The 27,062-nt window shown below is 45.4% G+C and overlaps 1 protein-coding gene across 2 annotated transcripts in view; it reads right to left on the reverse strand.

The window, feature by feature from the left end:
- Positions 1-247: 247 nt before the first annotated feature.
- Positions 248-27,062, reverse strand: part of DHDDS (dehydrodolichyl diphosphate synthase subunit) — a 33,999-nt gene continuing 7,184 nt past the window's right edge. Inside the window, exons 3-10 of one of the 2 annotated variants that reach the window (XR_014785152.1) lie at positions 26,467-26,583; positions 24,964-25,106; positions 15,356-15,472; positions 13,893-13,994; positions 7,242-7,356; positions 5,476-5,583; positions 1,647-2,052; positions 467-1,534 (exon numbers count right to left, since the gene is read on the reverse strand). Coding sequence is in view for 1 of the 2 variants with exons in the window: in XM_084815798.1 (XP_084671924.1) it covers positions 1,816-2,052; positions 5,476-5,583; positions 7,242-7,356; positions 13,893-13,994; positions 15,356-15,472; positions 24,964-25,106; positions 26,467-26,583 (939 nt within the window). In the remaining variant the exon portion in view is untranslated. Of the gene's footprint in view, positions 2,053-5,475; positions 5,584-7,241; positions 7,357-13,892; positions 13,995-15,355; positions 15,473-24,963; positions 25,107-26,466; positions 26,584-27,062 lie in introns of both variants that reach the window. The other variant, XM_084815798.1, reaches the window with a different exon arrangement.

Raw genomic sequence — 27,062 nt, forward strand, 5'->3', positions numbered from 1 at the left:
GAAAGGACTGGTGTGCCCAACATCTACTTTAAAACCATATTGAACATACTGAGACTTTCCTTCAAGATGTTTGAACATAAGAAGAGCCATGCTTAGACCAAAGGCCTACCTAGTCCAGCACTGTTTGCACAGATGTCTATGGGAAGCCCATAACAGGACACGAATGCAATAGCCCCCTCCTGCTTGTGTTCCCCAGCAACTCGAATACTGAGGCATACTTCCCACAGAACATCCCATTTACATTTTTCAACATGTTATCCTGCTTGTTTTTAATGCAGCAGTAACTTTTACGAATATATTCTTTTCCATCTCTAACAGATACTGCATGACTGGGGTGTTCTTCTGCATGTACACCATACAAGAAACAGGAAAGACCTTCCCTTTAAGAATTTGAGATCATACTTAAAGAGCCATTTCCAGGCATCACAAAGATACGAAGATGCAGCTCACCACAGCAGTAAAACTACCGCTTGAGAATAAAGTTCCCATAATTTATTTATCACCAAGTATTTGTGTATGTAGCCTTAGTCACTTGTATCAAAAAGGATGCAACTTTTAAGCAGTTTGTTGAATTACATCATCAGTCCTCTGACACTTGGTTCATCCTTGCCATTTCAGAATGAAATGCTGACAGAAGGTTAAGCTACACGCCCTTCTTCTTTGGATTCACTCAGGCTTAAAACGGCAACTTTTAATAACCAGTAATTTGTCTTTAAAAGATGTCTGTCGCAAAAAATGGTTTATTCATGGCTTGATGATTTAATCATCTTCACAGCTGTATCCAGTATGCAGAATTTGTTTTTTGTTTAGATTTAGAGAGGATATTTTGTAGTGCCATCCAAATGTAAAACAACACCTTAAAAAACCCAGCAAAGTATGCTGCATTAGATACACCGTGAACAGGTTGGATTGTGGCCAGCTGCCCAAAGCTCTGAAGAACCTATGGAGCCAAGCAGGAGGAACATTGTCTCAGAGTACTGAAGCCAGTGGGACAATGCATGCCCTTGTGGAGCTTCATAGATACTGGTCCTCCAAATTGGGGCAATGCTCTAGTTTCTGGCCATACAAAGAAAATAGAGATGAAAAAATATAAATTGGGATACAGCCAGTCTCCCAAACAGGGGCCAAACAAGCTCCTCTAGAATGCATTGGCCTCATTCCAGACACCCATTTGTTTGAGTGAATGCAACAGGGCTCCTCTTTAAGATTCCCAACTGCAGCTTCCTTGCACTCCACTGTAAGCAACTTTTTAGAATTCTGGGACGTTTTAGAAGCCTCTTGAGTTGTAGCACAGAAATGCTGCCATTTGGGAAGATGGAAAGAAAGCCCTGCTGTATGCACAAATCTTCCCGCGTAAGCCTCTTTAGTGTTGTCCTTTATTAAATTCCACAGCAAAACACCTTTTGTTCTGTGCTTTTGAAACCATATGAAATTTGAGGAAGCCATAAATTCATTTCAGACACCGTGTTCCCAACCACAGCTTGGATAACCAGAACTATAATGGAGGTAAAGTAGGGATGGGGAACCAGTGGCCCTCCAGATGTTGTCAGGGTCTAATTCTAATCAGGTCACATGCCCAAGTCAGGGATGATGGGGGTTGTAGTCCATCAACATCTGGAGGGCCACCGGTTCCCCAGCCTTGAGGCAAAGACTTGTGTATGTCTACTGAAAACACACAGACACACAAAAACATAGGTTCCCATTATCAAGTGAATCCCTCTGGGCAGCAGCTGGACTATTTGTAACTTGGCTCACATTTTCCCCTCTTCCCCCTGCCCACCTACACCCACTCCCAGCCCTGCAATGTCCTTCTCATCATGCAGATACCATCATCAGTTTTTCTAGGAAGTCCATTCTTTTGTTTTCCAAGGCCTGCAAAAAACCCTGGATTCTCTCTTCCCGTTTAGCCCTGAGTTCCTGCAAGAGTGTCCGCCGCCTCTGAGCATCCCCACAGGATCCGGAGTCTTCCTCTTTCAGCTTCTCCAACACGATTGCCTTGTCGCTTTCCATCTGCTGCCACTTCCTTTCTTCCATGTATAGATCCCTGGCTTTCTGAAAAGAAAAAGTAATGACATATTAGCTTTTAAAACCGCATTATAGTGTAGATTGGCCTTTCCCCAGCCTGGTGCCCTCCAGATGTGTTTGACTACATCCCTAGCCAACTTCTTCCCTAGCCAACAATGTCACTGGGTGTGCTGGCTGGAGATGGAGGGAATTGTAGTCCAACACCAGACTGGAGAAAGGCTGGAGAAGATACACAACACAAAGTCCGTCAGAAATTGGCATTCATTTGGCTCCCAAACTCCTTTTCTGATTCCCTCCATTCTGCAACAACCCAATAGGTCAGCATTCCTCACACTTTGACCTCAGCCTCTCCCCTTCTGAACTGATTTTGCTTTCTCCTTACCCACCCCCCAGCAACCACTTCTCTTCCCCCGCACACACACTTAGTGTTTCACAGCACTAAAGATGTGTTCCACTTCTGTTCTAATAAAAGTTAGTGGTAAACCACAGAATACATTTCTGACACACATGATAGGAAATCATTAGAATCAAGTTGCAGCTCATCCCAGATCAGGTTGGGATGATGGGGCAAATGGGGGCACAATCTGCCTCCCCCATATCTCCAACATAAGTTGTCAAGAACCCCATTTTCTTTTTGTGCTCTAACTCAGCACTCTCCAAACGTTTTTGATCATGCACCCCTATCCGTACAAATTTGATCATGCACTCCCTATATATATATATTTATTTATAAATTATATACATGTACTACTGTATATTATGTACATTATAAAACATACACAAAAATAGAAATTAATCAAAATTTTAAAAGGATGAGATAAAGATAAAAAAATTTTAAAAAAATTTCTGACGGTACAAAACCCCTTTTTGCTCTCACTAAAAACATTATTATGATTAATATTTTTAGTGAGAGGCATGTGATTGAATATGCTTCATTATTTTTGAAAATCTTGGTTTAAGACTTTGTGATATAGCAATTCGAAGGTCTGGTTCTAAGTTCAGTTTATTTCGATACTTGGTTTTAATGGCTGACGTAGCTGACACAGCATGCACTTTCTTCTCGGCTTCATTCTGCCAAAGGGGAGTGGGAAGGGTTAATCTCGTTCCTGCTCTCCTTTGGCAGAATGGCAGCTGCTCTGGTGCCACGGCTTCCTCTGCTGTGCTCAGCAGAGATTGGCGCAGTTGCTCTTGGTGGCCACAGCAGAGGCAGGATAGGACTGGAGCCAAGAGATAAAGGCCATGAACTTTCCTCTGGCTCCCGTCCCATCCTGCTACCGCCGCCGCTGCCCCATCACTGCACACAATGGCAGTTCATCAGGGCAGTGGGAGGCTGCACAATTATCAGGTGGCTTGCGCACCCCAATGGATCATCTTGTGCACCCCCTGGGGTGCGTGAACCCCACTTTGGAGCCCACTGCTCTAACTGTCTGTAAGACTCCATTTGGCCAGGCTGAAGTTGCATGTAGTGATGCAACCACCTGTGTGCGTGTGTGTTATCTTGAGATGTCTCTAGCTCCAAGGTCAGAGTAAGACTCAGCTATTTGGACTGAATTATCTCAGCTGCATTTGTGTGGGGACTTTTACTCCTCCCCTGCCCCACCCAGGGTTGGGGAACTCTGTTCCACCCAGCCTGTGATTGGCTAATAGAGATCTCCTTAGTGTTGTCAGGAGCTTGAGCATAAAAAGAGGGGTCTGTAGCCGCCTGTTGTTTTCGTCTTTGGTTTTACTTTTGGTTTGTGACTTTCAGCATCATCTTTTGGGGCCATGTCCTATTGAAGACCCATGCCTTGGCACGTAGAAGACAGGTGCAGGTAACTTTTTGTTATTTTTGCCTGAAGTATTGTTTCCAAATGATTCTTGCATGACTTCTTATTCCCATTTCCCCCTTTTCTCTTTGTAAATAAACTGAACACCTATTGTACCGCAAGAGTTGTGTGTGCTTCCTTCTAAGTAAGTCTTGGTACTAAATCCAGAGCTTTCCTCTTGGTTATTGCTACTGTTTAAAGTTTCAGGTTTGAGGCTTGGAGATAGGGTGTGGCAGTTTGAACCCCTGTCCTGTAAGTTTCAAGGGTGTCCTGCAAGGTCTGAGAGTCCCCTGGCTCAGGCTGAGGTGGACATTAAGGGGTGGTGGCAGCCTACTCAGCTGGGTTGGTGTTCAACCCGAGCAACCTTTTGTCCCTGCCTACAGTGCTGGGAGTTAGGGCAACCCCCTTCCTCCCTTCACATACATAAACAGGCATCCTTTGCTAGAATGCATTCAACCCATCCATGTTGTGAGTGAGTGAAGGAGGGCTCCAGATTTCTCTGGAGCCTACTCTGTCCTTCCTTTGAACTTTGCATTCACACATGCCCACACACACCTTTTCGGAGTCATACACTCCTCAAGAGAGGTTTCTTCACCATTTAATAATTACTTCCTCTGGTGAATCCCCTTGTTCTTCCTACATATTTTTTTCTTTAAAATTTTGAGGTATAGGGTAGGTAACAAGGTGGATAGTGGGGCGGGAGGGAGGCAAGAAGTGACCGTATTAAATTATCTACATCATGGATGAAATGTATTTGCAAAAGAGACCTCAAAATAATGTCAAAATAGCCAAAGCAAAAGACACTCTGGAATCCTTGGGATTTCTTGATGCCTGGCAGGCGCTGTACTTAAAGACCACACTCAACTTCATATAAAGCAAAGGCCAGCAATGAAAGGCTCAGAGGGCATGTGTAGCCATCAAGGGATGAGACAGTCCCTTTGCCAGAATCCCTGAGAATTTTGCTTTAAGAAATTATTATGTTTCTAGACCTCATGGTTTCCACTGCAGAGCAAGCTTGAAAAACATGGTGGTGAATGTTCAAGCTTCTAAGGACTTTTATTTAAAGCCATGTCCTACTGATTTCCAGTGTGATTTTCTTCCAAATAAATGTGCTAGGAACACAAATTATCCTAGAACACCCAAAGCAGAGAAGTAAAGATGAGCCAAAGTTCATGACATTTTTCAGCTCTTGTTCTTTCAAAATCTACTTAATAAGATAACTCCATCTCCCCCAGATTTGCAGCAATATGTTCGGAATCTGATATGATACTATCCATCAATTGTACTTTGGCATCAAAAGATTTGCCTGAAAAAAGTCATGTTTTATTTGTGCTTTAATTGTCCTTGTATCTTCTTTTTATTTACACTGTGCTGAGATTTTTTTTTAATTGAAGGACAGTATAAAATACCTTAAATAAATAAAAAATATTAGTTATATTAGATGCAATGCATATTTGCACAGATTTGCAAGTGAGCTGGTGGTGGGAAATGTGTGATTTTTAGCAGTAAGCTGATTTTTTAAAAGGCTATATGATTCCCAGTCTCATAAGACTTGGGGACAGGCAGGCAATTATTTAAAATATGTCCTTGGAGAGTTTGGGGCATGCTCTTTTGCCTCAACCTCTTAATTTTCTTGGGTTCCTACCTGCAAAGCATTGTAGTTCATCTGGAACCGCAGGATAGCTTCCCATAAATTCCAGAAGGAGTAGTCTGGCCACAGCACAGATTGGAACACCAGGCACGCATGGGACGTCTGCAGAAAGAAAGACAGGGAGCTTAATGCATGGCCTGCAGAGGAAAGAGCACCTAGAACAGCCTTCCTCAACCTGGTTCCCCCGGACATGTTGGACTACAACCCCCAGCATCCCCAGCCAGCATGGCTGGCTGAGACATGCTGGGAGTTGTAGTCCAATGTATCCAGAGGGCATGAGGTTGAGGAAGAGTGACCTAGAAGAACCAGTGCCGGGGTTTGCTTTTTCCTCCTCCCTCTCATTCCTGTTTGTTTCATGTCTTTGAGACTGTAAACCTGAGGATAGAGGCTGTCTTATCTTCGTAAGCCTCTCTGGGAGACTTTTTTTTTTTAAGTTGAGCAGAATAAAAAATGCTTTAAGTAGATAATAAATAAATACAATAATTCATTGCATAGGTATTTGTAGATGCTCTGGAGCATGTGTCGGAATTCAGTAACCTCAACTTCTGCAATAAGAATGCTCAAGAGGGGGACCTGCGAGACACTCAAAGGGTTTTAACTCCCCAACGCAGTCTTTGTGGCGGTGAAGAACAATGTCCCCATTGCTGCTGAAAGGGTTAGGATGGGTGGGGTGGAGGGGAAGGGCTGGGATTCCAAGGACACATGCCAGAAGGTGCATAGCCCGCAAGACCACCTCAAATTCCACCTCAAGATCAGCTCTTGTTTCCGCACCAAAAAGATGTCTGGGGGAGCGGGGAGGGGACGAGGAAGCATACAAATGTAATAGATAAATGTTATTTACTATTACATTTTACCCTGCCCTTTCCCCAAGGAGCTTGGGGAAGCACACACAGTCTCTTTCCCCTCCTCATTTTACACCCACAACAACCCTGTGAGGCAGGTTAGGCAAAGTGTCACTGGCCCAAAGCCACCCAGACAGCTTCATGGTCAATTGGAAGTCTGAATTTGGGTCTATGCACATTTACTCGGCAGTAAGCCCAACTGGGTTAAATGGGATTTACTCCCTAGTAAGAGTGTTTAGGCCAGGGGTGGGGAACCTTAGGCCCCAGGCTAAATCCACCTCGCCCCCCAGGGTTCTCCAGATGGCCCTACTCCCCTGGGTCTTAACCCCTTTCCCCAACCACCAATTGTTTGGTGGTTTCCTGGATTTTGCACAGTTTCCCCTCCATTCTAAAAGGCTGAAATGCCTCTCCCAAGGCTTAGTGACTGGCAGTAAAAGCTGTAAGCTACAGTATGATGGCATTTTTGGCCCCACCCCTTTTGCCTTCAGCTGTGCCCGACACGGGGAAGTGGCCCCAGAGAGCTTTTCCAAAATTGAATTTGTTCCTTGGGCTGAAAGAGGTTCCCCAGCCCTGGTTTAGGCTTACAGCTCTAGTCCAGTCCTCTATCTACTACACTGGCCTTCCCAAACCTGGTGTGTTGGACCACAATTCCCATCAATCCCAGCCAGCATGGCTACATTACACTACGCTGGCCCTCAACATATAGCCCTTATCCAGCAGCTCCTTTGTCCATACCAGAGCATCAGTGCATGCTGGGCTACACCCATTGATCTCTCTTGGGAAGTATTTTATTAGAATGGCTTGGTGGAAGAGAGATTCAGAGAAGGGTTTCCCCGACCACTAAATGCAAGATCCCCAGCAGAACAAGGACAGAAGATCTTGCTATTCAGCAGAGAGGTTGTTGGAGCTCCGTGTTACCTGCCAGAGCATGAAATCACTAAGCCGGACCTCTCCAGAAGTTCTTATCAGGATGTCTGGGTGCGGAGATTTGGAGGTATAGAGACATTTGTCGATTAGCGATTCTGACACATCACTAAAGGAGAGAAGGATGAGAATTTGCACTAGGGGGGCTATTATTATTTATCTACAAGCAAAATGCCCATTACGATGACAATGGGTGGACCACAAGAGCAATCCCACTGGATCAGACTAGGTCCAACTAGTCTGGCATCCTGTTTCACACATAGCAGCCAACCAGAGGCGTCTGGAGAGCCCACTGAAGCTTGCGGCCACTGCTACATCTTGTGGCAGCAAATGCCGCAGGTTAACTATGCGGTGCGCAAAGTAGGGCTGTGCAGGGACCCCCTGATCCGACTCGGACGCCGCTTCGTGGCGGGTCTGATTCGGGGGCACCCCGACCCGACTCAGCCCTGAACTCAAAGTGGGATTCGGCCATCTGAATCCTGCTTCGGGGGCCCCCTGACGCCCCCATGCAAACCCCCAGCTCCTTTCCTGGGCTGCTGCCTCCTCCTCCTCCTCCTCCGCCACCACCACCGCCTCCTCCTCTTCTGCCGCTGTCGTCATTGCTGCCCACCACCGCCAGCTCCTGAGCCCTGGGGCATGCCGGCTCTTGTTGCAGCGAGTCGCCATTTTAAAAATGGTGGCTCCCACCTAAAAGAGCTGATGCGCGTCCAGGGCTCAGGAGCTGGTGATGGCGGGCGGTGATGATGGCAGCGGTGGCAACACCTCTGAGTCACCTCAGGTAAGGAGTTGGAGGCTCCAGCACAGCTGGGCTGGGGTGCCAAAACTCCCAAGTGCGAGCGTTTCGGAGAGCCCCCGACCCACTTCAGGTCGCTTCATGCCCCCTCTGCTTTGCCTCGGAAGGGGCGTGAAATGGCCCAAAGCGGCCCACTTCAACTCAGGGTTCGGGTCTTGGGCCGAAGCAGTGCACAGCCCTAGCGCGAAGTAGAGCTTCCTTTGGTCTGGCCTGAATCACATGCCATTCTGTTTCATTGGGCGACGCCAGCGCACTGAGACAGGAAGGAAAACGTCTCTTGCTCCACTTCTTCCACACCATGTATACATTTGATATACCTATATTACGTCCCCTCTCTTTCTTTGCTACACCAAAAAGCCCCAAATGCTCTAGCTTTCCCCAAAGGAGGGTGTTCAAATCACACGAGCATTTTGGTTACCCCTTTCTACACCTTCTCCAGCATTATGAATATCCTTAGTGTGAATTATTACACTGGAGGGATGCCCGTGTTGATGTGGTGCAATGCATCTATTTATTTATTTGTTACATTTATATCCTGCCTTTCCTCCAAGGAGTTCAAGGTGGTGTACACAGTTCTCCTCATTCCTTTTTATCCTCCCAACAACCCTGTGAGTATGTTAGGCTGAAAGTCTGTGACTGGCCCAAAGACACTCAGGGAGCTTCATGGCAAAGTGGGGGCTAGAACCTAGGTCTCCCCAGTCCCAAGCCAACATTCTAACCACTACACCACACTGGCTCTCTTTGCAGGGAGATGCACTGCAACTCCTGCAATTGCAGACTGCTGATGGGAGGCCATCAGCAAAGGTTCTTCCCCCCACCCCTGTCGCCCCCTGAAATGCAGCACTTTATTTTTCTTTCCAGTTTTCTGCAGCTCAGCCACCTGAATGTTACTCTTCTTAGTTTAACCACCACATTCTAGATCATCTGTTTCCTGCCTCCCAGCTGAGCAGAGCAAGCTGCTCCAGGGACTACAGAAGCAAGCAAGCTCCCAGAGAGCGAGCGACCAAGGCGAGCAGACAGGGGAGCAAACAGGAGTTGGCCAGGGGAGTTCGGCAGGGGAGGTGAAGGGGGAGGCCCCTAACATTTTCTTTACTTTTTAACAAACATTTTTTTTCATTTGTCTTGTAACACACAGTTCCACACCAGTGGGACTCTGCTTTGAACCTCTACTGAGTAGAGGAGAAGGCACAGGCTAGTCTAAAACAATCACAAAGCTAGACACAAAGAGGCTATGGAAGGACAAGACTCTCCAGTGGTGGTGACCTGCAAGGTGTGTGCAATGTTTGTTTTCTTGCCTGAGAACAACATGGCCTACACCTGCAACAAGTGCAAGTTGATCATGCTGCTGGAAGAAAAAGTAAGTGGACTGGAGTGGCGACTATCGACCCTCCGGGGAATAAGAGAACACGAAGAGTTCTTGGACAGAATGGGGGAACTACAGCAGCAAAGTGAAGACCAGAAGCTTGAAGAGCAATAGCAAGCTGAGGCAGAAGTGGGAAATGCTGAGGTGACGAAAAATGGAGTAGAGGATACTCCTTGGAAAAGGCTGACAGTTACGAGAAGTAGAACTAGACGCCACTCTGCACCCGTGGAGCTATGGAACCGTTTCCAGGTACTTGCGGATGAGACTGGAGGACAGCCTGCAGAGGAAGAATTACAGGGGAACCTACATGAGAGTGAGCAAGAGACTGAAGGTCAGTCAAGCAGAGGCAATGAAACCCAGGCTTACAACAACAAGAAGAGAAGAGTAGTAGTAGTGGGAGACTCCTTGCCGCGTGGGATTGAAACCCAAGTATGTCACGAAGACCCATGGACTCGCCAGGTACGTTGTTTCCCAGGAGGACGGATTAGAGACGTGACTGAAAAGTTGCCTGCACTCATAAAGCCCACTGACAGGTATCCCTTCCTTCTCATCCATGTGGGAACAAATGATACCGCCAAGCGGAGCTACAAAGAAATCACATCACACTTTGAAGCTTTGGGAAGGAAACTCAAGAACTTTGGGACCCAGATAGTTTTCTCATTCATCCTTCCAGTAGTTAGAAGAGGGATAGAAAGGGAACAAAAAATACTCTGGGTGAATGACTGGCTACGAAAGTGGTGCCGACAAGAGAGATTTGGATTCTGGGACCACGGGCTATACTTCCTGGAAGATGGGCTGTTGACAAGGGACGGGTTGTACCTCACAAAGGATGGGAAGAATGTGTTTGGCCACAGCATGAAGAACTTCATCAGGAGGTCTTTAAACTGAATGCTACGGGGAAGGGAGACATAAAGTTGGGGGTAACAGGGGACGAAGGCTCATGCGCCGCAATGGAGAGAACAGCTCTAATAGTGCCCAATAATAGTCTTCAGACACATATAGGAAGAAAGCCAGACTATGAAGCACATGGTCTTCGATGTCTATATACTAATGCCCAGAGTATGGGAAACAAACAGAACGAACTTGAACTCTTAATACAAGAGGGAAATTATTACTTGATAGGTATAACTGAGACTTGGTGGGATGACTCTCATGACTGGAATACAGCAATTGAAGGATATAACTTGCTCAAAAAGAACAGGAGGAACAGAAAGGGAGGTGGGGTTGCACTGTATGTGAAAAATACATATCTCTGCACAGAAATACAGGAGGATGAGCTTGGTCGCCTCATCGAGGGCATCTGGATCAAAATAAATGGCGCAAAGAATAAAAGGAACCTGGTGGTCGGAGTCTACTACCGGCCACTCAATCAAGGAGAAGACGAGGATGAAACTTTTGAAAAGCAAATAGCCAATGTTTCAAGGAAGCATGATGTAGTAGTAATGGGGGACTTCAATTTCCCCGATATTTGTTGGGAGACAAATTCTGCAAAATGTGGCCCCTCCAGGAAATTCCTGACTTGTGTGGCGGATAACTTCCTCCTGCAGAAAGTAGACAAGGAACTAGAGGATTGGCTATCCTTGACTTGATCCTAACCAACAGAGATGACTTAGTGGATCAAGTAGCAGTTACAGGAACTCTGGGGGATAGTGACCATGTTGTACTTCAGTTCTTGGTTCTAAAGGAAGCAAAAGCCGAGTGTAGTCAAATGCGTACCCTGGATTTTAGGAAAGCCGATTTTAATAAACTCAGAACAACGATCAGTAAGGTCCCATGGCAAGCGACGCTAACGAGAAAAGGAGTCCAAGATGGGTGGGAGTTTTTAAAAAAGGAAATTCTCAAGGCACAATTACAAACAATTCCAACAAGAAACGGTGGAAGACAACAGAAGAAGCCAATGTGGCTTCACAAAAAGCTTAGAGATGACCTGAAAACAAAAAAGGACACATATAGGAAGTGGAAAGAAGGCCAAGCAACAAAGGAAGAGTACAGGCAGGTAGCACAGAATTGCAGGGATGGCGTCAGGAAGGCTAAAGCTGAGAACGAGCTGAGGTTAGTGAGGGATGCTAAAAGCAACAAAAAGGCTTTCTTCAGCTACGTGCACAGTAAAAGACAGAGAAATGGTTGTTTGGCTATTAAATAAGGATGGCAAAACGATAACAGATGACAAAGAAAAGGCAGACGTGCTCAATTCCTACTTTGGCTCAGTCTTCTCCCAAAAGAGGGTCTAGTCACCCCTGGGAAAGACGAAGTACAGGCTGAAGGGGCAGGATTGCAGCTTGAGATTGATAGGCATATGGTCAAGGAACACCTAATTACTTTGAATGAGTTCAATTCTCCAGGGCCAGATGAACTGCATCCTAGAGTAATAAAGGAAATGACAGAAGAACTCTCAGAACCGCTGTCTATTCTCTTTGAGAAATCATGGAGGACAGGTGAAGTGCCAGATGCCTGGAGGAGGGCTAATGTTGTCCCTATCTTCAAAAAGGGTAAAAAGGAGGAACCTGGGAACTACAGACCAGTCAGTCTGACATCAATCCCTGGGAAAATTCTGGAGCAGATTATAAAGCAATCCATCTGTAAGCACCTTGAAAACAATGCAGTGATTACTCAAAGCCAACATGGATTTGTGAAGAACAAATCCTGCCAGACGAATCCGATCTCATTTTTTGATCAAGTAACCTCCCTTGTGGACTGTGGGAATGCTGTAGACATAATATACCTTGACTTCAGCAAAGCTTTCGACAAAGTGCCCCATGATCTCCTGATGAGCAAACTAGCTCATAGTGGGCTAGATGAAACAAAGATCCGGTGGATCCGCAGTTGGCTACAGAATCGGACTCAAAGAGTGCTTATCAATGGGACCTTCTCAAACTGGGGAGAAGTAATGAGTGGGGCACCGCAGGGCTCAGTCCTGGGCCCAGTGCTCTTCAACATTTTTATTAATGACTTGGAGGAGGAGGTGCAAGGAATGCTGATCAAATTTGCAGATGACACAAAATTGGGCAGGATAGCTAATACTTTGGAAGACAGAAACAAAATTCAAAGTGATCTGGATAGACTGGAGCGCTGGGCAGAAAACAACAGAATGACATTTAATAGGGATAAATGCCAAGTTCTGCACCTAGGAAAAAGAAACCAAGTGCACAGTTACAAGATGGGGGATACGTGGCTCAGCAACACTACAAGTGAGAAGGATCTTGCAGTTGTTGTCGATCACAAGCTGAATATGAGCCAACAATGTGATGTGGCTGCAAAAAAGGCCAATGCCATTTTAGGCTGCATTAATAGGAGCATAGCTTCCAAATCCTGGGAAGTACTAGTTTCCCTCTACTCAGCCCTGGTTAGGCCTCACCTGGAGTACTGTGTCCAGTTCTGGTCACCACACTTTAAGAAGGATGCAGACAAACTGAGAGGGTCCAGAGGAGGGCAAGAAAGATGATCAGGGAACTGGAAACAAAGCCCTATGAAGAGAGACTGAAAGAACTGGGCATGTTTAGCCTTGAGAAAAGACAGCTGAGGGGAGATATGATAGCGCTCTTCAAGTACTTGAAAGGTTGTCACAGAGAGGAAGGCCAAGATCTCTTCTTGATCATGCCAGAGTGCAGGACACGGAATAATGGGCTCAAGTTACAGGAAGCCAGATTCCGGCTGAACATCAGGAAAAACCTCCTGACAGTTAGAGCAATACGACAATGGAACCAATTCTGTAGGGAGGTGGTGGGCTCTCCCACACTGGAGGCATTCAAGGCGAGGCTAGACAGCCATCTGTCAGGGATGCTCTGTCCTGGATTCCTGCATTGAGCAGGGGGTTGGACTCGATGACCTTGTAGGCCCCTTCCAACCCTACTATTCTATGATTCTATGATCTATTAGAGCTCATCCAGTTCAAGGCAGGGCCAGCTTCAGGCTTGTGGGACCTACTTTGTGTTTTTACTAGAACTCTGAGGTCTACCAACTGGAGCTATGAACAAAATAGCGGCTCTGCGCAGGAAGACCTAAGTGAAAGCAGGGATAGGCAACCTCTTTGGGCCCATGGGCACATTTGGCTATTTGAGAAACTGCCCTAGGCACCACCCCAGAATGGTGAGGAGTATGTATGTGTGCAGTGGAGACTGGTGGCTCCGATGTCAGTGGAGCAGTGAATCCTCTCCGAGTTTCAGTCAGAACCAGTCAGGACTCTAAAGGAGCTAGACAAGGGGCTTTGTGTTCACCACCCCACTGACATCAGAGCTACCAGCCTCCACTGTGTGTGTGTGCCGGAGGTGCATCAGGGGGAGAAGGATGTGGCTTTGCAATTGGGATGAGGGCCAGGCAAGCTAGCACGGTGCAGATCTGGCTTCTGCAACAAGCCAAAGAGAACAGATTTCTCCTCTGAGTTCTATCAGGGTGAAGGCGGTAAGTGTGTTCAAGGTGCTTCAAGTTCACACTTCCACAGCAGTTCTAATTCTGAAATCATGTATGTACTCAAACACACACACAAGGTCACCTGGGTTGAAGCAGCCCTTCTTCGACACCCCAAGCCAGCTCTTTCACTGCATTGCTGATCTCTTGTCTTGAAGTGTATGCAAAGCCAATGTTCAAAAAACACCTTTCAAAATAAAAATAAAAATAAAGAGAGATTATGCAGGGTGTGCAGAAAGCAGAGAGAAATATTTATCCCTCTCTCAATTTGCTTCCCTGGAAGAGCATCAGGGCAAGGGGGAGATCAATCTGGCCCCATACATTGGTCAGAGAAGAAGCAGCTGTAGGGAGCCCCTCCCTGCCAGAAATAACACGTGGAAGAACTTTATAAGTAAAAACTAGTGTCCACCTTTGCTTTTTTCCTCCCCCTGCCAACCCCCTTTCCTTTTGAGCTGTGTCTTTTAGACCATAAGGCTGACTGTTTTATTACTGAACTTGGTAAGCCACTCTGAGAGCCTTTTTCTGCTGAAGAGCAGGGTAAAATGTTTTAAAACAATAGTAACAACAATATCATCATCAACAACAACCTAGAACCTGGGGCCATCCAATGAAATTGACTGGCGGGAGATTCTGGATGGACAAAAGGAAGTACTTCGTCACAAAGTGCATAGTTAAAACGATGGAATGTGGTAATGGCAGCTATCTCAGATGGCTTTAAAAAGGGATTAGACAAATTTATGAAAGAGGCAAGGTCTGTCTGCAGCTATTCACCATGATACCTCCACCCTCCGTGTTCAGAGTCAGGATGCCTCCAGATAGCAGTGGTGGAAAAGGGCTGATGCCCTCATGCCTTGCTTGCGGGCTTCCCATTGGGGCATCTGATTGGCGACTGGGGGAAACAGGACACTGGATAGACAGGCCTTTGGTCTGATCCAGCAGGGCTCTTTGTAGGTTTTTAAGGGAGAGGAAGTAATCTGCTGAAGGTTGCTGCAGGAGACAGCGGAAACGCTGTTTGCAGCGGAGGCTGGGGCTCCGATGTCAGGCTGGTGGCTTCGCACTTGGAGAGGATTCACTGCCCCACTGACATAGGAGCCACCAGCCTCCACTGGCTGTGTGGGATGCTATATGGAGAATAGGAGGGTGGGAGAGTATATCACTCCATGGCAAGGGTGTGAAATATCAGGCCTGTGGGCCAAGTCCAGAACACCTGGGGTCCCAGTCCAGCTCACCAGGGTTCCGCAGATGGCCCTGCCCCCTTCCTCTGGCCCCCCTCCCCCCCCCAGGCTGATCTTTTGACAGTTCCCTGGGTTCGGAGCAATTTTTCTCCCCCATTGAAATGCCTCCTCTAAGGCTTAGTTACTGGCAGTAAAAGCTTTACGCTAACATATGCTGGTATTTTTGGCCCCGCCCCTTTTGCTTTCGGCCCCACCCACCACTGGAGCGCGGCCCCCGAGAACTTCTCTGAAATCGGGTTTGGCTCTCGCGCAGAAAGAGGTCTGACACCCCTGCTCTATGGGAAAGAGTTTGAAAAATGGCAACAGGACTCACGTATTGAAGTGCTTTGTTGCCAGCACAACTTTGGCAATTAGTTCCTGGATGTCTCGTGGCAGGAGGGACAGGTCCCCGACAATGCGGACGCACACGCCATGTTTCTCCAAGTTCTCCCTAAAAAGGGTGAAGAGGGAAGAGAATGGCTGAATTCTCCAAACACAACAGGCAAGCCAGATGTTAGTAATGCCAACATAGACCTGGTGTTCATAGGACCAAATTAACTGATGGTTGGTTGGTTCTTTATTTATTTATCTGAAGTTTTTTTATGCTGCTCCTCAGGCAAAAAGACTTCCAGAGCAGCTTACATATAACCCATTAAACAAGACAGTCCCTGTCCACAGACTTACAATCTAACAAAGACACGACACGACACACAAGGAAAAAGGAATGGGGAAGGAAAAGGGAGGGAAATGAATTCTTTCAGCAGGGCTGGTGGAATGTCCCTGCTCCTGCTCTGCTCAGCCTACTGGAATGGCTGGTGGTGGTAACAGTTGAGGGAGGAGGGGTCTTCATGAGGCTCCAGAGATAATGCTTCCAGCAGACTCTGCTTGAAACAGGAGACATTTGGGGGTGAGGGCCGGGGGAAGGAAAGAGAGAACATACATCACAAGGGTTGTCCCACAGGGAAGAGGTGGGGTCTCATGAAACATGATAAGGCAGCAACAGATTTCAGACCTCCCTGCCAAGATCTCCAGAGCCATTTGATATATATATGTCCTGACAAACATGACTTCACTCAGAGTGCATTAAAGTTAATTGAACTACAACAAAGTGAATTATGTGGTGGTTGGTTTTTATATGTTTTTTTCTTGTCTTTTTTAATGAATGCACAAGGAGGCATTTATTAACACTGTGGTTAACTGAATGGCAACCCTAACTAATTTTGTAAGTTGCTGCAGAAAGAGGGAATCTGACCACGCACACAGTTTTTCTTTAATTCAGCCTAAGCTGGAACACAGAAGTGCCCCATGCTGCCGTTTTCCAGGCTCCACTGGCCAAGAAAGCTTCAACAGAAATTCCTGTCCTAGGGGGATGAACCTGCTCATCCATCGTTCTCTGGAACAATCTGAGAAAAATTACATGACCAGCTTTATACAACAATCAGGAAGGAGGCTGTTCTCAGGCCAGGCACTTAATTATGTCTGCCCTAAACAGCAACACCAGAATTTCCGCAGCTTTCATCATCCCTAATATTGGAATAGTTCCCCCAAATTCTAGACAATTTAAGGGGAATATGTACTATACATGGTGTGGAGAAAGTGGATAAGGAGATATCTTCTCCCTCTCTCATAATACTAGAACCCGGGGTCATCCCATGAAGATGACTGGTGGGAGATTCAGGACAGATAAAAGGAAGGGCTTCTTCACACAGCGCATAGTTAAACTATGGAATTTGCTACCACAGTATGTAGTGATGGTCACCAATTTGGATGGCTTTAAAAGGGGGTTAGACAAATTCATGGAAGAGAAGGTTATAGATGGCTACCAGTCTGGATGGCTATATGCTACCTCCAGTATCAGCGGTAGTATGCCTATGTACACCAGTTGTTGGGGAATATGGGCAGGAGGGTGCTGTTGCACTCATGTCCTATTTGTGGGTTTCCCGTGGGCAGCTGGTTGGCCACTGTGTGAACAGAATGCTGGACTAAATGGACCCTTGGTCCGATCCAGCATGGTTCTTATCATAAGAAGCGCAGATTAATTTTATTATTAACAAAAATAGCTAGAATGGAGTTTTTTTTAGCATGATACTGGAAAACAAAAATAGGGTACACTGTGAATGGTTGCTAAAAATCTGGGAAGCGGCCCTTACTGAAAAACTAACACAACATAGTCAACTGATCAGAGGGATGATCAAGCCAGAGTCATTCTTAGAAACGTAGTTTCCTTTCATTGCATACATTAATGCAGAGTTGACAGACCAACATCCTCCAAATGCACAGCCCTGCTTTAGGAAGGGTATAGTAACCACTAAGGCTTATAGCTGAAAACAAATCATTTTGTGGTTGGATTAGAGATCAACACTATGCTATATACACTTTTACAACCACAAAATGATTTGTTTTCAGCTATAAGCCTTAGTGGTTACTATACCCTTCCTAAAGCAGGGCTGTGCATCAACACTATGACCAACACTATGCTGTAGTGATCATAGTGATCAACACTATGCTATATACACTTCCCCTTCATGGATCACTGCCTTGTTGTGGCGAAGGGGCTTGTGTAACTCAGTGAAGCCATAAGCTATGCCGTGCAGGGCCACCCAAGACGGACAGGTCATGGCAGAGAGTTCTGACAAAATGTGGTCCACTGGAGAAGGAAATGGCAACCCACTCCAGTATCCTTGCCAAGAAAACCCCATGGAACATATCACAAGGCTAAAAGAGATGACGCCGGAAGATGAGCCCCTCAGGTCGGAAGGTGTCCAATATACTACTGGGGAAGAGCAGAGGGTATTTCCAAGTAGCGCCAGAAAGAGTGAAGCGGCTGGGCCAAAGCCGAAAGGACACTCAGCTGTGGATGTGTCTGGTGGTGAAAAGAAAATCCAACGCTGTAAAGAACAATATTGTTTAGGAACCTGGAATGTCAGATCAATGAATCAAGGTAAGCTGGAGATGGTCAAACATGAGATGGCAAGATTGAACATCGACATCTTGGGAATCAGCGAACCCAAATGGACAGGCATGGGTGAATTTAATTCAGGTGACCATCATATCTACTACTGTGGGCAAGAATCCCTTAGAAGAAATGGAGTAGCACTCATAGTCAACAAAAGGGTGGGAAAAGCAGTACTGGGGTACAATCTTAAAAACGATAGAATGATCTCAGTATGAATCCAAGGCAAACCATTCAACATCACAGTAATTCAAGTCTATGCCCCAACCACTGATGCCGAAGAAGCTGAGGTTGATCGGTTCTATGAAGACCTACAACACCTTCTAGAACTAACACATAAAAAAGATGTCCTCTTCATCATAGGGGATTGGAATGCTAAAGTCGGAAGTCAAGAAATCACTGGGATAACAGGCAGGCATGGCCTTGGTGCACAAAATGAAGCAGGACAAAAGCTAATAGAGTTTTGCCAAGAGAACACGTTGATCATAGCAAACACTCTTTTCCAACAGCACAAGAGGCGACTCTACACATGGACATCACCAGATGGTCAATATCGAAATCAGATTGATTATGTCCTTTGCAGCCAAAGATGGAGAAGCTCTATACAGTCAGTCAAAACAAGACCTGGAGCTGACTGTGGCTCAGATCATGAGCTTCTTGTTGCAAAATTTCGGCTGAAATTGAAGAACGTAGGGAAAACCACTAAACCATTCAGGTATGACCTAAATCATATCCCTTATGAATATACAGTGGAGGTGAGGAATAGATTTCAGGGATTAGACCTGATAGACAGAGTGCCTGAGGAACTATGGATGGAGGTCCGTAACATTGTTCAGGAGGCAGCAACAAAATCCATCCCAAAGAAAAAGAAATGCAAGAAAGCCAAGTGGCTGTCTGAGGAGGCTTTACAAGTAGCTGAGGAAAGAAGGGAAGCAAAAAGCAAGGGAGAAAGGGGAAGATATATCCAACTGAATGCAGAGTTCCAGAGAACAGCAAGGAGAGACAAGAAGGCCTTCTTAAATGAACAATGCAAAGAAATCGAGGAAAACAACAGAATGGGAAAGACTAGAGATCTCTTCAAGAAAATTGGAGATTTCAAGGGAACGTTTTGTGCAAAGACGGACATGATAAAGGACAAAGAAGGCAGGGACCTCACAGAAGCAGATGAGATTAAGAAGAGGTGGCAAGAATACACAGAAGAACTATACAGGAAAGATTTTAATGTCCCTGACAGCCATGATAGTGTGGCCACTGAACTTGTGCCGGACATCCTCGAGAGTGAAGTCAAGTGGGCCTTAGGAAGCATTAGTAACAACAAAGCTAGCGGAGATGACAGTATTCCAGCTGAGCTATTTAAAATCCTAAAAGATGATGCTGTTAAAGTGCTGCACTCAATATGCCAACAAATTTGGAACACTCAACAATGGCCGCAAGACTGGAAAAGGTCAGTTTACATTCCAATTCCAAAGAAGGGCAATGCCAAAGAGTGTTGAAACTACCATACAATTGCGCTCATTTCACATGCCAGCAAGGTGATGCTCAAATTCCTACAAGCTAGGCTTCAGCAGTATGCGAACTGAGAACTACCGGAAGTACAAGCTGGGTTTCGAAGAGGCAGAGGAACTAGAGATCAAATCGCCAACATTCGCTGGATCATGGAAAAAGCAAGAGAATTCCAGAAAAACGTCTATTTCTGCTTCATTGACTACGCTAAAGCCTTTGATTGTGTGGATCACAACAAACTGTGGCAAATTCTTAAAGTGATGGGAGTACCAGACCACCTTACCTGTCTCCTGAGAAACCTGTACGAGGGTCAAGAAGCAACGGTAAGAACCAGACATGGAACAACCGAGTGGTTCAAAATTGGGAAAGGAGTACGACAAGGCTGCATATTGTCACCCTGCTTATTTAACTTATATGCAGAGTACATCATGAGAAACGCCAAGTTGGATGAATCACAGGTCGGAATTAAGATTGCTGGGAGAATTATCAACAACCTCCGATATGCAGACGATACCACCCTAATGGCAGAAAGTGAAGAGGATCTCAAGAGCCTCTTGTTGAGGGTGAAAGAGGAGAGTGCAAAAGCTGGTTTGAAACTCAACATTAAAAAAACGAAGATCATGGCATCTGGCCCCATCACTTCCTGGCATATAGAAGGGGAAGAAATGGAAGCAGTGACAGATTTTACTTTCTTGGGCTCCAAGATCACCGCAGACGGTGACTGTAGCCATGAAATTAAAAGACGCTTGCTCCTTGGGAGGAAAGCTATGGCAAACCTAGACAGCATAGTCAGAAGCAGAGACATCACCTTGCCGACAGAGGTCCGTCTAATCAAAGCTATGGTTTTCCCAGTAGTAATGTATGGCTGTGAGAGCTGGACTGTAAGGAAGGCTGAGCGCCGAAGAATTGATGCTTTTGAACTGTGGTGCTGGAGAAGACTCTTAGGAGTCCCCTGGACTGCAAGGAGGTCAAATCAGTCCATCCTAAAGGAAATCAACCCTGAGTGCTCATTGGAAGGACAGATACTGAAGCTGAAGCTCAAATATTTTGGCCACCTAATGCGAAGAGAAAACTCTCTGGAAAAGACCCTGATGCTGGGAAAGACTGAAGGCAAAAGGAGAAGGGGACGGCAGAGGATGAGATGGCTAGATAGCATCACCGATGCAATGAATATGAACTTGAGCACACTCCGGGAGACAGCGCAGGACAGGAAGGCCTGGCGTGCTATGGTCCTTTCTTAAAACATGGTTACGAAGAGTCGGACACAACTGAACGACTGAACAACAACAACAATATACACTTACCTAGGAATACGCCCCATTGAACTCAGTGGGGTTTATTTCCAAGTAAACATGCGGATTGCACCGTAAAAACCTAAACAACCCGTGGATGTTCAGGAATAACAATTCTAAAATATGCATTGAACCTGTGATGAATAATGTAAAACAGGCTGCAATTGTTGTACATGGCTGATGTTTTTGCTTTTATATTATTTACATGGTATTTCTAAAATAAAAATACTGGTGTTTTCTTTTTTTAAAACTGCAAATTAAGCATCATACTTATTTTATTCTTTTTTAGAGAAGGACATAGTCTGAATCTCCAACAGCAGCATTTGGATCCCCATTTTTACAAGTTATTTTATCCAGTGACTATCCCTCTTTTATCAATTTGGTTGTATTTTGAAAAAAGTATATCTGTTTTTGATTTTGTAAATGTTTTTATATTGTAAGCCAGCCTGAGTGTTATGACGGTAGTGGAAGGGAAGGGTATAAAATCTACCTAACGATTAAGTTCTGTTTACACCAGTATCTAATTTGAGAATACAAAACTCCCAACACCATTATATATGTGCTAGTTAGAGGCCCGCAGCCATTTTGGCTCATAAATTCCAACAGGCATAACCTTCCCGCCCCCAGCTGGCCACCAAGTTAGCCGGCCAAGGGAATTTGGTCTTACACACGTGCCCACAGCTTCTCTCTCCCCGCCGCACCTCCTCACCGAGGCATGCACTGTTTGTAGAGAGGCTTCAATGCCACAAGCACAATACAAGATGCAATTCAGTAATGCAACTAAATAATTATATAGTAATAATGACTGATGTTATACTTCGCATATCCAGTTTCTTATGTGTGAAATATATAATAGTTTTAATTATAGTATGTTCCCTTATAATCACAACACCTTTCCTGAGTGCACAAAGCTCTCCACATATAATTTTGTATGTAATCCTTGTAACACTCTTGTAAGGTTGGCCACTATTATTAAATTCATATTATAGAATGGTGGCAAGATCAAAAGCTGAGAAAGAGCAGCTTGCCTAAAGTCACCCAGTGAGTTAAGAGCTGAGCTGAGATTTGGCCTGGAGATTTCTTAGCTCACAGCTCATTCCCTTAACTACTACGCTACCCTGGGCTTTTTGATAAAGGATTTGTTTAGACAAACACTTTTGTTTTAAGAAAGAAGATTTGATGTGATCTCTACGAATTCTTTCTAATAGCAGCTTTGATCTAGATCAGGGACGGGGAACATCCAGCCTTTTAAATGTTGTTGAACTGCAACTCCCATCATCCCTCACCATTGGCTATGTTGGCTGGGGCTAATGGAAGCTGCAGTCCACCAACATCTGGAGGGACACACATTCCCCACCACTGATGTAGATACTAGCAAGAAACAAACCACAAGAATCTAGAATAAGTTTTCCCAACTCTCCACAGGCCAGTACAGAACTAAAAGGACGCTGTAAATACCCTCTACTCTGGTACCTTTCTGCTGCTCTGCAAATCTCATTTCATTTATTATATTTCTTTACCGCCCAATTGCCAAAGCTCTCTGAGCAGTTTACAAAGATGAAAAACCTCAACAATGCAATATTATACATAATATATAAAAGGGTTACATACAGACATATAAACAGACAGCACACATGGACACACACACAGGCACACACACACACACAATTTTAAACTATCAACAATAAGAAAATCCAGGACCTGATTAAAACCTGTCAATTTGCATTAATATACCATTTTACCCATACAATCCAGGATGTGACAACTGCTGTCGATCCATCCTGACACTGTGAACTGTTGCAAAATGGCCAAACAGCAGAGATTTACAGGAAGACCTATATAAAAACTCTGAGTTTTCTTAGTTTTATTTTATATTCAAAAACATATCAAAATACTAGAAATAAAATATCATAGTAATTCACATAGATCAGCCTTCCTGAACCTGGGGCTCTCCAGATGGGTTGGACTACAACTCCCATCACCCCCAGCGAGCATACCCAATTGGCATGTTAGCTGGGGGTTATTGGGGTTGTAAGAACATAAGAATCAGACCAAGCGACCAACTCGTCCAGCTTTCTGTTCACACAGTGGCCAACCAGCTGCCCACAGGAGACCCACAAGCAGGACATGAGTGCAACAGCACCCTCCTGCCCATGTTCCCCAGCAACTGGTGTACATAGACGTATTGCCTCCGATACTGGAGGTAGCATACAGTCATCAGGACTACTAGCCATCGATAGCCTTATGCCTCAGGAATTTGTCCAATCCCCTTTTAAAGCCATCCAAATTGGTGGCGATCACTACGTCTTGTGGAAGTGAATTCTGCAGTTTAACCACACACTGTCTGAAGTCCTTCCTTTTATCTGTTTCCTGTGTTCAACCCATCTGGAAAGTACAAGTTTATGGAAGGCTGACATAGATCATAAGAAATACTCCTGTTATCTATAAAAGATATACAGTGTATTTGATCAAATTAAGCTAAGGAAGCTAGGAGGTCTATTTATATTTATTTACGATACTTATTTTACATAGGTTTAAGCTTCAACATAGTTGTCATTATCTCTAGTTTTGCATTTTCTTTTTTCTCTTACCTCACTGCTTACAATTGTTCCCCTCTACAACTACATGCATATATCTGGCAAATGAGAATAACTGTTCTCGCATCTGATGAAGTGGGCTTTAGTCCCCGAAAGTCAATACCATAATAAATCTGGTAACACAGCTCTTCCCTCTGGAAATTATTATACATTTGTTACTTACAATAGTGAAAACAAAATGAACAGATGGAAACTCAGAAATCTATTGTTCCCTTGGAAATCAGTTTTGTTCCCGAATAAGTTCCTGGGCAGAACAATCCTACGATCCCAGGGAGAGAATCCCAAGAACCTTAGGAAAGTTTGGGTTCCTACACTCCTACGACCTCGGGAGGGGGAATCTGACATCGGATCCCTTCCCGCCCTCGCAGAAAGAACCATGCTGACTGCTTTCTGATGACTTCATAAGGTCAAAAGGGGGGCGCTCCAGTGGGTAGAGAAAGGAGGGGAAAGGTCAGGACCCACAGAATCCTATGGCCTCTCTGTCACCTGTCCCCACACATCGCAGGTAAGTGAGCGAGCTTTTTTGAGGAGGAATGGGAGGCAAAATCGCCTCTGCCCTCCCCCCGTCCTGCCAGCTACTGCCTGGCAGGGCATAGGCTTTTCAGAAGCTGAGAGGCTTCCGTCTAAAAGGCACCAGTCCCATAGGATTGTGATCTAAGTAATAAGTTAGTTTAAACATCTTAACAACGTCCCATATAACCTCAGCTACTAATCTGTCACTTAAATAAGCCTCATTTTTTTCTGCAACAGAATGATACATAAATGTTAGCAACTGTAAGGACCCTGATAACCAGTTCTAGATCTTTCATGTGCACCTACTTGGACTTTGAGATCTTTGACTGAGGTCTTTCTCCAAGTGTCCCCAGCAGGTGAGTTGTGGTGGGTAGCCACTGGAGATGGGGCCTTCTCAGTGGTGGCACCCCAATTATGGAACACCCTTCCCAGACAGACTTACTTGGCACCTAACTTGATGCCCTTTTGGCACCAGCTGAAGATCTTTTAAAACTTTTTAAAAATCGCTTAGGGATTTTATTCTATCTAGCGGTATATAAATATCACAAATAAATAAATAAAATTTGCCCAGGCCTTTTAATCTGTTTTAGCTTCTAAACTGACTTCTGTTCACGAAATGATTTAACTCTTATTGTTTTTATTCTATGCTGTATTGTAAAATATTTTAACTGTTTATTTAAGCCACCGCAGGAATTTTGTTGAAGAGCAGGCTATAAATGCTTGTTGTTGTTGTTCAGTCGTGTCCGACTCTTCGTGACCCCATGGACCATAGCACGCCAGGCCTTCCTGTTCTGCGCACTCTCCCGGAGTGTGCTCAGACAAACAAACAAACCTGCTTCCAGCATTATATTTTTGAGATAATGTAGTGAAACTACTTTAAAATCTAGGGGTAGTAAATATACTGTAATTTCCTCTATCAGAGCAATAACTGTATTCTGACACAGGCTTAATTCATGTTTCCTGCTGGACAGAGTCACCACTTACATCATGGTTTCCAACTTTTAATGCATATAGAAAAATGCATATCACATTCTTTAGAAAGGCAGACATAAGGACTTGGAGGGGTAGGACTGGAAATTCTTACTGTTCTTCTAGAAGACGGGTAAATTTTTGCCTTGCTAATTCCATCAGGCCTTCCACTTCTTCTAGGGGTCGTTTGAAGTTCTCAATACTAAACGCATAAACGGTGACTTCCCGGATACCCAGACTCAAGCACCACTGCAGTGTCTGTAGAGAGAGGGAGAGCGTTACCCAGGACCAAACTCAACAATAAGGGTGCAATCCTATGCATGTTTGGACAGAAACAAGTCCTACAACTCCCAGCATGCCCCAGCCATGCTGGCTGGGGCATGTTGGGAGTTGTAGGACTTGTTTCTGTCCAAACATGCATAGGATTGCGCCCTATGTTAGTTTCTGGAAGTGCGATGAACCCTGGCTAGAGCAGGGATGGACAGTAGGTAAACTGCTGAAGACTTGCAGTAGAGCGCAAGGATCTTTGGCTTTAATGATAGCAACCAAAAGGCTCTCCCTCCCCTAAATCAGGGTGTTAAGAGTTGCTCTCCTGTAGCAACAGAGATGCATATTTGTATCCTAGAGCACAGGTACAGCAGGCCATTGACTCCCCCACCGCCACCCTGGACGCTATTTTGCAGCTCCCTCTGTTGGCGGAACTTGGGATTCTAGTAAGAACAAAGTCGATGATGCTCGCTGACCCTTCTTTTTACACCACGTCAGAATGGTAACAGGACCTTTATGGTTGTGGCCCTCAAGCTCTGGAACCTTTTTTCTGAACAGCTTAAGAAGTCTTATCTCCTTCTCAGGATTTCAAAAAAGCTGATCATACCTTTGTTTTTCAGGTGGCATTTGGCTGATCTGGGCCTTTCTGTGGCTATTCTAAAACGTGTAGCTTACTTCATCCTTGTTGTTTTATTTGCCTATTTATTTATTATTACATTTAGACCCCTCCTTTTCCCGAGGGCCCTAAGATGGCCACGCCCCTACCCCTTGGCCCCACCCCCTTTCCACCAGCACCAATCGTTTGGTCGTTTCCCAGCTTTTGTGCAGCTCTCTGCCATTCTAAAAGGTTGAAATGTCTCTCTAAAGTCTTGGTTACTGGCAGTAAGACCTTTAAGCTAAAATATATTTGTGGGTGTTTTTGGGGGTATTTTGACTCCACCCCCTTTGTCTTCGGCCGTGCCCACCACTGGAATAGAATCATAGGGTTGGAAGGGGCCTAAAAGACCATCGAGTCCAACCCCCTGCTCAATGCAGGAAGCCTGATTCCCAAGCAGTCTCCCATCCAAGTACTAACCAGGGCTGACCCTGCTTAGCTTCCAAGATCAGACGAGATCGGAATGCAGCCCCCGAGATTTTCTCCAAAACTGAATTTGGCCCCTGGCTCAAAGAGGTTCCCCACCTCTGCTCCAGGGACACCAGGTGTCCACCCCTGTTCTAAGGGGGTGGCGGTGGAGGGGAGGTAGACCCGCACATTTGCACCTAAGGGTGACAGACACAGAATACAACTGCAAACCACAAGTCAGGTTTTGCATCCTAAAAAGCCAAGCACTCAGAAAAGAGACTCTCCCACCTGTGCCAGTTTTGCAAATCCCTGTGAATGTCCTTCCAGCTTCCTTACTTTATGCTTTTGAGCATAGCGACGGTTACCATCCATGATGAACGCGATGTGTTTGGGCATTGGCCCCGCCTGGATGCAAAGAAGGAGAGAGAGAGAGAGACAGAGAGAGAGAGAGAAAGAAAGAAAGAGAGAAAGAAAGAAAGAAAGAAAGAAAGAAAGAAAGAAGACTGAGAGTCAGCTTAATTTCACACTGAACCTGTACCGAGAGCTTTCGTCTGTAGTCCAAACCATCTGGAGGGTGCCAGTTAGGGAAGGCTACTCTGCATCGATGACTGTGAGCAGGGGAGGATGTGGGCAGGAAAGAGGCAGACAGAGTCAGCAATACACCTCTGTTCCCCTTTAAAAACACACCCACCCAGCTTTTAGATCAGGGGTGGAGGTTGCAGTCTAGATGCTGTTGGGATTGGTACCCCCATCCTCCTTCACCATTGGCTATGTGGCTAGGGCTGATGGGAGTTGCGGCCCTACAACATCTCGAGGGCCACAAGTTGCCCACCCCTGATTTAGATCATCATTGCTTAGTTTGGAACAAAACTGCACAGGAAACG

Source organism: Heloderma suspectum, chromosome 10 (assembly GCF_057233095.1).
Source record: "Heloderma suspectum isolate Gila_16-S chromosome 10, 16-S_ref, whole genome shotgun sequence".
Taxonomy (NCBI): domain Eukaryota; kingdom Metazoa; phylum Chordata; class Lepidosauria; order Squamata; family Helodermatidae; genus Heloderma; species Heloderma suspectum.